We start from the raw sequence: 12640 nt of genomic DNA on the forward strand, positions 1-12640 counted from the left end.
TTTTGATCCATCTACCAAAAAAATATTTATTACAAACATTATCTGCCAATCAGAAGACCATATAACTTCAGTGTTATACAGAAAGCTCTCCCCTAAATGGGCGGTCCCTGATGACGTATATTTATTTACTGAATTTACCCCTATAAGAGACTTCTTTACTTCTTTTCCATCTTTTTTTGTAATAAACATGTAATGTATCCAATTTTCAAGTTCCAGTTTCAATACAACCTTCAAAAATGCTGAATTTGTAAAGATAGAGCAAAATTTATACTACAGCCCATACTGCGGCCAATGTATATTTGGTATATACAGTTGGGCATTGACTGTTTTTAAAAGAATGGTGTAAAATACTATGTTTAATAAATATGAATTGTTTTCTGTGTTTGCTTTGAGTAGTATTGCAAGTACATCTAGAAACTAAAGTCTTGGTGTACTCTTAGTTAGTTTTTTTCCTTATATGGAAGTGTTTGGTTAAATACCATGAAAAGACCACAAAAAGACTTTTCAAAGGTTTTTTTAAGCAGTTTCATACCAAATAAAACAACAATTATGTTTCATTATACTAAATCTGTGTTTTAATTACTTGTAAATTTCACAAAATGTCATTGACAATCACTCTGCAGAAATTCCTGTAACCCGGACATCAGGATGGGTTCTTCGCCAAAACTAGACAGCTAGAACTGAAGTAGAAAAAAGTGCCAAATATGAAAAAATAAGATTAGGTATGACCAAAATTTACATTTGGAAGATTGAAGTAACAATTTAAAGTATTTAAAAGCAATAATTTAACTTAAAAATCCAATTACAAACATTTTAACACTTGTTTCATAGATGACGGACCTGTTATCATGAAAACTTGTCTAGTATATTCTTTAAATAAAGAAACGCAAAGCGTTATGTAAAAATAAATGAATACCTTCATGCGGTCAGATTATTCGAGTGTTAAAATACTAGAAAAGTGCTTATTTACCACTTGTTCTACAACTTAACATGGGGAACACATCTAAAAAAAACACTCCGTCAAAGGGAGGTAATCCATTTTTTCATATGATTTTATACATTATGAGAAGAAATATGTGTAAAATGTGATGTAAATGGGGAGAATATTCATGCCTTTCATTGATATCATAACTCTCAAGTGTAATTTCTATTGTTTCTTTCAATCTGGACACAAAACTGATTTTTAAAATATACTTCATGCTTCTCTCACTGTACACTGAGTGCATCCTGGATAGCCGCAGTTAAAGATAGAAATTTGTGTAAAAAACAGCTTTAAATGGTTCCAAAATCCTTCCTTTACATGAACATTTACAGGAAATGAGTTTTGTGATTATTGTGTGGCCTTGGACAAGTACAGTGAAAAAGTGCATATTTTCCTATAGGGGTAAATTCAGTAAAAAATGTCCCATTGACTTTAATGCTAATCTATGTGTGGAAATAAATTTATACCTGATTTACCTTTAAAAATTAAAATCTTTCATATATCATTCATGAAAGTACAAATGTAGCCCTATCTTTTGCAACAATAAAAACATAGGGTCATGCGGCATTTTTGGGCATTCACATGGCCTTGTTTACAAACAATGTAGATTCGCACTGAATTCCCATACAGACCCCCATTACTTTTCAACCCTGAAGGGAAAAAAATTAGTACATTCAGCATTTATTTTTTAATTTTTTTCAACTCTAGTTTTGATCCATCTACCAAAAAATATTTATTACAAACATTATCTGCCAATCAGAAGACCATATAACTTCAGTGTTATACAGAAAGCTCTCCCCTAAATGGGCGGTCCCTGATGACGTATATTTATTTACTGAATTTACCCCTATAAGAGACTTCTTTACTTCTTTTCCATCTTTTTTTGTAATAAACATGTAATGTATCCAATTTTCAAGTTCCAGTTTCAATACAACCTTCAAAAATGCTGAATTTGTAAAGATAGAGCAAAATTTATACTACAGCCCATACTGCGGCCAATGTATATTTGGTATATACAGTTGGGCATTGACTGTTTTTAAAGAATGGTGTAAAATACTATGTTTAATAAATATGAATTGTTTTCTGTGTTTGCTTTGAGTAGTATTGCAAGTACATCTAGAAACTAAAGTCTTGGTGTACTCTTAGTTAGTTTTTTTCCTTATATGGAAGTGTTTGGTTAAATACCATGAAAAGACCACAAAAAGACTTTTCAAAGGTTTTTTTAAGCAGTTTCATACCAAATAAAACAACAATTATGTTTCATTATACTAAATCTGTGTTTTAATTACTTGTAAATTTCACAAAATGTCATTGACAATCACTCTGCAGAAATTCCTGTAACCCGGACATCAGGATGGGTTCTTCGCCAAAACTAGACAGCTAGAACTGAAGTAGAAAAAAGTGCCAAATATGAAAAAATAAGATTAGGTATGACCAAAATTTACATTTGGAAGATTGAAGTAACAATTTAAAGTATTTAAAAGCAATAATTTAACTTAAAAATCCAATTACAAACATTTTAACACTTGTTTCATAGATGACGGACCTGTTATCATGAAAACTTGTCTAGTATATTCTTTAAATAAAGAAACGCAAAGCGTTATGTAAAAATAAATGAATACCTTCATGCGGTCAGATTATTCGAGTGTTAAAATACTAGAAAAGTGCTTATTTACCACTTGTTCTACAACTTAACATGGGGAACACATCTAAAAAAAACACTCCGTCAAAGGGAGGTAATCCATTTTTTCATATGATTTTATACATTATGAGAAGAAATATGTGTAAAATGTGATGTAAATGGGGAGAATATTCATGCCTTTCATTGATATCATAACTCTCAAGTGTAATTTCTATTGTTTCTTTCAATCTGGACACAAAACTGATTTTTAAAATATACTTCATGCTTCTCTCACTGTACACTGAGTGCATCCTGGATAGCCGCAGTTAAAGATAGAAATTTGTGTAAAAAACAGCTTTAAATGGTTCCAAAATCCTTCCTTTACATGAACATTTACAGGAAATGAGTTTTGTGATTATTGTGTGGCCTTGGACAAGTACAGTGAAAAAGTGCATATTTTCCTATAGGGGTAAATTCAGTAAAAAATGTCCCATTGACTTTAATGCTAATCTATGTGTGGAAATAAATTTATACCTGATTTACCTTTAAAAATTAAAATCTTTCATATATCATTCATGAAAGTACAAATGTAGCCCTATCTTTTGCAACAATAAAAACATAGGGTCATGCGGCATTTTTGGGCATTCACATGGCCTTGTTTACAAACAATGTAGATTCGCACTGAATTCCCATACAGACCCCCATTACTTTTCAACCCTGAAGGGAAAAAAATTAGTACATTCAGCATTTATTTTTTAATTTTTTTCAACTCTAGTTTTGATCCATCTACCAAAAAATATTTATTACAAACATTATCTGCCAATCAGAAGACCATATAACTTCAGTGTTATACAGAAAGCTCTCCCCTAAATGGGCGGTCCCTGATGACGTATATTTATTTACTGAATTTACCCCTATAAGAGACTTCTTTACTTCTTTTCCATCTTTTTTTGTAATAAACATGTAATGTATCCAATTTTCAAGTTCCAGTTTCAATACAACCTTCAAAAATGCTGAATTTGTAAAGATAGAGCAAAATTTATACTACAGCCCATACTGCGGCCAATGTATATTTGGTATATACAGTTGGGCATTGACTGTTTTTAAAAGAATGGTGTAAAATACTATGTTTAATAAATATGAATTGTTTTCTGTGTTTGCTTTGAGTAGTATTGCAAGTACATCTAGAAACTAAAGTCTTGGTGTACTCTTAGTTAGTTTTTTTCCTTATATGGAAGTGTTTGGTTAAATACCATGAAAAGACCACAAAAAGACTTTTCAAAGGTTTTTTTAAGCAGTTTCATACCAAATAAAACAACAATTATGTTTCATTATACTAAATCTGTGTTTTAATTACTTGTAAATTTCACAAAATGTCATTGACAATCACTCTGCAGAAATTCCTGTAACCCGGACATCAGGATGGGTTCTTCGCCAAAACTAGACAGCTAGAACTGAAGTAGAAAAAAGTGCCAAATATGAAAAAATAAGATTAGGTATGACCAAAATTTACATTTGGAAGATTGAAGTAACAATTTAAAGTATTTAAAAGCAATAATTTAACTTAAAAATCCAATTACAAACATTTTAACACTTGTTTCATAGATGACGGACCTGTTATCATGAAAACTTGTCTAGTATATTCTTTAAATAAAGAAACGCAAAGCGTTATGTAAAAATAAATGAATACCTTCATGCGGTCAGATTATTCGAGTGTTAAAATACTAGAAAAGTGCTTATTTACCACTTGTTCTACAACTTAACATGGGGAACACATCTAAAAAAAACACTCCGTCAAAGGGAGGTAATCCATTTTTTCATATGATTTTATACATTATGAGAAGAAATATGTGTAAAATGTGATGTAAATGGGGAGAATATTCATGCCTTTCATTGATATCATAACTCTCAAGTGTAATTTCTATTGTTTCTTTCAATCTGGACACAAAACTGATTTTTAAAATATACTTCATGCTTCTCTCACTGTACACTGAGTGCATCCTGGATAGCCGCAGTTAAAGATAGAAATTTGTGTAAAAAACAGCTTTAAATGGTTCCAAAATCCTTCCTTTACATGAACATTTACAGGAAATGAGTTTTGTGATTATTGTGTGGCCTTGGACAAGTACAGTGAAAAAGTGCATATTTTCCTATAGGGGTAAATTCAGTAAAAAATGTCCCATTGACTTTAATGCTAATCTATGTGTGGAAATAAATTTATACCTGATTTACCTTTAAAAATTAAAATCTTTCATATATCATTCATGAAAGTACAAATGTAGCCCTATCTTTTGCAACAATAAAAACATAGGGTCATGCGGCATTTTTGGGCATTCACATGGCCTTGTTTACAAACAATGTAGATTCGCACTGAATTCCCATACAGACCCCCATTACTTTTCAACCCTGAAGGGAAAAAAATTAGTACATTCAGCATTTATTTTTTAATTTTTTTCAACTCTAGTTTTGATCCATCTACCAAAAAATATTTATTACAAACATTATCTGCCAATCAGAAGACCATATAACTTCAGTGTTATACAGAAAGCTCTCCCCTAAATGGGCGGTCCCTGATGACGTATATTTATTTACTGAATTTACCCCTACAAAGTCAAAGAACACGATCACGTGACTGGGTCCATTCGGGGCATTTCTTGTAATAACTGTAATTTACAGATCAAAATACCGAAATTTATACCTGTTGTTATTCAAAATTTGAAAGGATTTGATGCAAATCTCATCATGAGTAAAATAGGGAAGTTTAAGGAACAAGACATCACTGTTATTCCACACAACAAAGAAAAATATATGTCATTTTCTATAGGAAATCTTCGTTTTATCGATTCTTTGCAATTTTTAAACAGTTCACTAGCAACTTTAACAAAAAATCTAGCTGACGAAGGACAAAAACATTTCAATTACTTATCTAAAACTTTTCCGGATCCAGATGTATTTTCTCTATTGCTACGAAAAGGAGTATTCCCCTATGATTATGTCGATACCGAGCAGAAATTGGAAAAACCTTGTTTACCATCCAAAGAAGATTTTTTTAACAAATTAGGAGACACTCACATATCTGATGAAGATTATCAATTTGCGCAAACAGTGTGGGACAAACTGAAAGTAAAAACATTAGGGGAATACTCCGATGTGTATCTTAAAATGGATGTAGCTCTATTGGCAGATGTTTTTGAAAAATTTAGAGACATTTCTTTACACGACTATGATTTGGATCCGTGTCATTATTTCACCACCCCCGGATTTAGTTGGAGTGCCATGTTGAAGAAAACTGGAATTGTACTCGATTTAATCACTGATATAGATATGATGTTGTTTGTAGAGAAGGGAATACGAGGCGGTGTATCTAGTATTTTTCATCGATATGCTAAAGCAAACAATCCATACTTATTCGATACGTATGAACCAACTGAACCTACTTCCTATTTATCTTATTTAGACGCAAACAATTTATACGGTTGGAGCATGTCTCAATGTCTCCCGTATGGTCACTTCAACTGGCTTACCGAGGAGGAGAAAATAAAATTAGATATCACAAAATTAAAAGCTGACGGTTCAGACGGATACATTTTCGAAGTTGACCTTGAATATCCTACGTCACTTCATTCTTCTCATTCGGATTTTCCCTTAGCTCCAGAAAGAAAGCATATTCAAGTAGAACATTTATCTCCGTATTCAAAGGAATTATTGCAAAATTTAACTGGAAAACAATGTTTAACAAAGATTGAAAAACTCGTTCCTAACCTATACGACAAGGAAAAGTACATAGTGCATTATAGAAACTTACAACTATACGTAGAGTTAGGATTGAAGATCAAAAAGATACATAGAGTACTCAAGTTTAAACAATGTCCCTGGTTGAAGAAGTATATAGACTTTAACACAGAAAAAAGGAAAAATGCAAAGAATGAATTTGAAAAATGTTTATATAAGCTGATGAATAATTCAATTTTTGGTCGAACTCTCCTCAATACACGCAAGCATAAAGATGTAAAACTTTGTTACACGGAAGAGAAACTTAACAAAGAAACAGCGAAACCATCCTACGCATCTTGCAAAATCAAATGAAAATATTTAACGAAAATTTGGTGGCAGTAGAGAAAAAACGTGTGAATGTTTTAATGAAACAACCAATATATGTAGGTTTTTGCATTTTAGACTTATCCAAGTTTTTGATGTACGATTTTCATTATAACCATATGAAATCTCTGTATGGTGATAAAATTCGTGTGTGTTTTTCTGATACTGATAGCTTTTTATATCACGTTGAAACGGAAGATGTGTATGAAGATATGCATCAATATCAAGATATGTACGATACGAGTGATTATCCACCAGAACATTTTTTACATGATATCGAAAATAAAAAAGTAATAGGTAAATTCAAGGATGAAACAAGTGGAACCCCAATAAGTGAATTTGTTGGACTGAGATCGAAGATGTATTCATTTTCTTTTGAAGGTGGAGAAAAGCATACTGCAAAAGGAGTAACAAAAACTGCATCCAGAAAACTTAAACATGAAATGTATAAAAATTGTCTTTTCGATAAAACTGTTACACGTTCTGAAATGAATATTATAAGAAGCGAAAGCCATGTTTTATATTCCAAAACTATTAATAAAAAATCATTAGTTCCTTTTGATGATAAAAGATGGATTTTAAATGATGGTGTGACAACGAGAGCCTTTGGACATAAAGATAACATATAAACATTCATCATGTAAAACGTTTAAAGACATTTCAAATCTTATTTGTTATTTTCTATTTGTTATAACTATTTCGTATTTGTGATATTATTTTGTTGATTTTTTTTTTTCTAAATCAAGATTTGTGGTGATTTAAATACTAATTTAACATATATTGAGGGATGTTATTATTTGTTCATTTGAGGGTTATTGTTTATATGTATTTAATTATAAATTTAAATATTCATTAATTTTTTTTTTGGGGGGGGGGGTTTGTTTGTTTTGTTTTGTTTTGTTTTTTCTTTTTGTATTTATAACAAGAGAACGAAGTGGGGGATTTTTTTTGTATATCAAAATTTGTGGTGATTTAAATATGATTTTTACATATAGTGAGGGAGATTGTAGATGCATCATATTTTTTATTAAAACTTAGTGTATATAGTTTTCAATAGTATGTTTGAGGGTAATTGGGTTACTTTTTTCATGTATTGTATTTTTACATATATATTTTCTTTCTTCCTGTTTTTTTTTTTTTTTTTTTTTTTTGCATCCTGTCTGATTGAAATAAAACATAATGTATCAATGAACGCAGTTGTTTGTTTTCGTTTATTTGAATATATTTATTAGTAAAACACACATTACAAAAAAGATAGATGTACACAATAAAAACAAACAGTTATAGTCATGATAAGTTCAATTTACATGGAAATGTTAGTGTTCAATCTTTATTTGTCGATTCTCAGTTATTTCAAAATATCCATAGTTTTCAGCTAAAATCAGTAAGGCAGCTGTTTCTGGTAATGGAGTACCGAACTGACATTCCAATCGTATTTTTCCCTGCTTCAGTAGTGAAAGATATTTGGTATCCGAAAAGAATGGTTCTAAGTTGAAGCATAGAAGTGTATATCCATTGTTGAATTCAGCCCGTGTTATTTCATTCCCCGTATCCAACATCCACTTTCCTCGTGTTTCGAACATTTTTACATAAGGAGAAACGTTCGTTGCACCACTATTCTCGTTGAAATCAAGTTTGAGTGGTATGCCATCAACTGGTATTCCGTCACAAAACAAAGTCACCTGTTTTAAATCATAATTCATAAAGTTGAATGGGTTTTTTGTATATGCTCCAGACATAGCAGTTGAAGAAACCATTCCGAGCACAATACTTTTCGGTTTCACATCTTGGAAAACATTTTCTACGATTAACGAGGTGCTTCCTTGCATGATTGTAAAATTTTTCATCATAGTTTTTGTGAAAGGATACTTAGCATTTGTTGTCTTTAAAGCTTCTGAATGAGCGACAATTATAGCTGGGTTAGGTCTGATCTTGCAAAGCTTGATCACGACATCTTCCAAAGAAATATGGTAGTTGGTGTCAATTTCTCCAGACATCAAACAAAAACTTGGATCGTTGCGGTATAGTTTTAGTTTAAGGGATAACATATTTAACAGGTATCTATCCATCTCAAAGATATCGGAAAAAATTGGTCCCTCCATTTCTAATGTTTTTGAATTAGAAATAAATTTTCTGCGTTCATACAGTCCAGTGTTTGTCGATATTTCATCCATGTGACCATATCTATCTTTTAAGTATAAACTAGAAGATAATTGTGTACTCTTTGCGTCCTGGCCATACTGCAGTAACGTTTTCATCATACATTTATACGGGTAATACGTATTACTAGACGTTACCATTTGTCCCTGTATATAAACATCCAATTGCGACCAAAGCGACTGTAAAAATAAGTTTACAGGTCCTACCGTATCGCCATCTTGTAAATCCTCACCATTTGCTTTTTTCACTTTTAATTTCACGTATAGTTTTGATCTTTTAAGATCAATATAGTCCATACCATTGTTTGCACATAGATCGAATTCTATAGGATTGTAAGCGGTTATTTGACTAACAGGTCTGCATTCCTCGTATGTTATACTTTCAACACCTACTTGGTATGGGGGTATCTCAAAAATCTGTAACTCTGACGGTTGTGCTTCAATAAAATTCTCTTTTGTTAACAAGGACATTATGTTGAAAATATATCCCCTTTATGTTTTTTAACAGTTTTATCTTTTTTCGATTTCTTCGGCTTCTTTTCACCTCCTCTGCTTTGTGGCGAATGATGATATTTTCTCTTTCTGTCCGTTTTATTTATACTCTCATCGTCAATTTTTATCTCTTCTTTTGCTTGATTTACAATTTGTTCACTAGGTGACACTAAACGCACAACAAAATTGTTTTCTTTTTCTGCACGAATTGGATAAGATTTATTCGAAATTGGTATCATAAATGATCCCGATTGCGATCCTTTGTTATATCCAGATTTCATATGATTTACGTAAGCATTTGATTGACCACTAACTACATTCTGATAATATCTTGTCCATTGATTAACATTAGGAATGTACATTTTATCAGTATTTGTCATATCTGCGCTAAAATAAGCTTGGTATAAATTGTAGTGTAAACGACAAATTATTCTTCAAAAATGAAGCGTTTTCTCCGTGTTCGTCTTTTATAAGAAATTCTAAGACTTGAATTTCGTTTTTCTTTACTGGTAAATATATTGGAAAAGAAAAAATATAATTCCATGTACTCATATCCGTGGGAAATATTCTTCTCAAAAGTGAATATTGTATATTAGGGAAAACATTTACTCCACTGCATACATCACAAAACAAGTATAATTGATGATTGTTCTTTTTTGTAACTTTTTGATCAATGTAAAAATCTAATATTCCCAGTTTCCATTCACCTTGTAAGTGTAAAACTTCATTTAAACACACTTTGAACTTGAACGGTGAATTATTAGGGTAATATGCATCTGATTGATCACTTCGAATGAAAATTATATGTTCCATTATGATAAAGATTGAATTTGTTCTGCTGGTATGTATTCGTCATACGAAGGAGGCCACCCTTGAAAACGAACCAAGTACTCAGTTTTTCCTCGTCTTTTTCTTTTCTTTATAATTTTTTCAATTATCCAAAGACTATTTTCATCTTTCTCTACTCTTTGGAGCTCACTATCATAAAAGGTCCCCCTTATAAATTCATCTCCTTTTATATTTGAAAGCCTGTAAAGATCAATATTTTGTTGTCTGAATCTTTGCACCACTTTGAATATCTCTTCCGTCCATCTTTGGCTATAGGATCGATCAAAAATATGAGCAATATTTGACAGTCGAACTAAAGACCCGATTTTGTATTTGAATTGTTTTTTCCTCCGTTTCTTTTTGTTTGTTTGTACTTTTATTTCTTTTGGTTTCTTCTCTGTTTTACTTAAATACATTTTCCCCCAGATATCACTTTCGTTGACAGAATTAACATCTTTAGGTGCAATGTTTTGTAAACTTCTATGTGGAGTACCATTATAGCTTTTTGCAAAATTTTGCAAGTTGTTAATATATCTGTGAGTTCTATTCTTTGTGAAAAAGCGAAAAATTTTATTCTTTATAGTTTGTAGGACCCTTTCAGCATAATTTGCATGAAGTTCATTTTGAGCCGAAAAATGTCGGACACCGTTACTTTTAAATAACGATTGTGTCTTTTTTGCTAGAAATTCTTGTCCCTTATCTGTTCGAATTTTTTCTGGTTTTACCTCAGTGAAAATCTTTTTAAATGCAGAGGTGACTTCCTCTCCCGTTTTATTTTTCAATGGTTGTAACCAAAGATAGCGTGAAAAACAATCAACAACAACTAATACGTATTTGAAATTTTCATTTTCTTTTGAAAATTGTTTTAGGTCCATTAAATCAGCATCCCACAAATTATTCATCCCCGTAGTGTAAACTCTTATTCTTTTAAAAGAACGACGAGGTGTTTTTTGTAAACTGTAATTATCTTGTGAATTTAACCACCGTCTTATTTTATATCTTCCAACTTTTTTGCCCTCTGCATTTACAATGTGATATAGTTTTTCGGCAGAAGCATATGAAGCTGGTCCTCCAACGTCATAATAGTATTTACTCAGGAGAGAATCTAGTTCCTCATTCATACTCAGGTTATTTTGATAAGATGTTACTTCTAACAACTACAAGAGTCTTATTAAAAGTAATCATAAGAATAGTTTTTATAGGGTTTTTTTTATCAAATCAAAGTGTATAATATTGGGGTTGTACCTGAAAATGAAAAAAAAATATATATTATGTTTTTTTTTTGTACATTGAAAGTATTTTTGTTGTTGTTTTTTTTTATTGTTTTTTTCTGCTGTTTTTTTTTAATGATTTATTTTTTACATTAAAGTATATGGAACAACTCAAGTTAGTTTTTAGATTGTAACATGGAAATAAAATTAAAAGAAAAACCAAAAAACACTTTTTTATCCATCTTTATTTTGACATAGAAAATAACATATTTTATCAATTGTTCATTAGTAATGATGCTATAGTTTGAATCTTTTCCATTTTAGTTTAGGTTTTTCTTCAAACAGTCTCGAGAACAAAAAGTTTATTAATCTTCCTCTTCTTATTTTTCTCTGGTTCACTTTCAGCTAATTGTTCATTTTCCTCTGTTGTTTGTATATCAGATTGAACCAGTTGTTTTCTCATTCTATTTGAAATTAGTCCCATAGGTATGTGAATATTTTTAAGAAAATCATAAAATATTTCATTTCCACTTGGTAGTTGTTTGCATCCATAAGGAATGACAACATCCCGCAATAAGTCAACAATATGAGAGTTTGGTACAGTTTCGTTGTTGATCTTAACTTTTCCATGTTTGTTCCAACTTATTGTAGACTGACTCTGAAGAAATTGCAATAGTGTTTTTGCCTTTTCTCTGTATTTCACTGGTATGGTTAACTCGATCAAAGTGTTCAAATCATCTGAACTATCTTTTTCTGTTTTAATATCCTCCTGGGGTGAAATTTCTTCCTTAGCACTAGTTTGTTTATCGCTTTCAGTGTTTTCTGTTCGTATTATACTTTCATATCTATGTTTTGGCAGAAGAATCATTTCTTTCGTCATTTTGAAATTGTATCAAGTATTGGTTTAACAATGATAGAAATAATGTTACGATATTTAAGTAACAATTTTTTTCTTTGAATACGTGTTGTCTCTCTATCTGTTATTTTCCGAATAATGTTTTTATATCTCATGAGTTTCTTTTTATCTGATTGACTAAGCGGAAATACCCCACATAACACATTTAAAAAACATTCAACTAAAAGTTGAAATTGTTTATCGTTCATGGTCTTCAACAATGCAATTTTCTGTTCTTCCTCACATGAAATTAAAAGTGATAAAAAATGTACATGGGCTAAATAAAGGCAACAGTAGTATACCGCTGTTCAAAACTCACAAATCCATGGACAAAAAACAAAATCGGGATAACAA

General features: G+C 31.0%; 4 protein-coding genes across 4 annotated transcripts in view; 2 read left to right on the plus strand and 2 right to left on the minus strand.

The window, feature by feature from the left end:
• Nucleotides 1–6520, plus strand: part of LOC139501187 (uncharacterized) — a 27266-nt gene extending 20746 nt beyond the window's left edge. Inside the window, exon 2 of the mRNA XM_071290182.1 lies at nt 5215–6520. The gene's annotated coding sequence lies outside the window, so the exon portion shown is untranslated. The remainder of the gene's footprint in view (nt 1–5214) is intronic.
• LOC139501107 (uncharacterized) lies at nt 5346–6689 on the plus strand. The gene has a single exon (XM_071290126.1). It carries the CDS (start codon nt 5346–5348, stop codon nt 6687–6689), a length of 1344 nt encoding a protein of 447 aa, XP_071146227.1.
• Nucleotides 6690–8017: 1328 nt separating this feature from the next.
• On the minus strand, nt 8018–9331 carry LOC139501203 (uncharacterized protein F54H12.2-like). The gene has a single exon (XM_071290230.1). The coding sequence runs from the start codon at nt 9329–9331 to the stop codon at nt 8018–8020; it is 1314 nt and encodes a 437-aa protein (XP_071146331.1).
• Nucleotides 9332–10164: 833 nt separating this feature from the next.
• Nucleotides 10165–11301, minus strand: LOC139501278 (uncharacterized). Its single transcript, XM_071290344.1, has one exon. The coding sequence runs from the start codon at nt 11299–11301 to the stop codon at nt 10165–10167; it is 1137 nt and encodes a 378-aa protein (XP_071146445.1).
• Nucleotides 11302–12640: the final 1339 nt, after the last annotated feature.

This window comes from Mytilus edulis, chromosome 1 (genome assembly GCF_963676685.1).
Source record: "Mytilus edulis chromosome 1, xbMytEdul2.2, whole genome shotgun sequence".
NCBI lineage: Eukaryota > Metazoa > Mollusca > Bivalvia > Mytilida > Mytilidae > Mytilus > Mytilus edulis.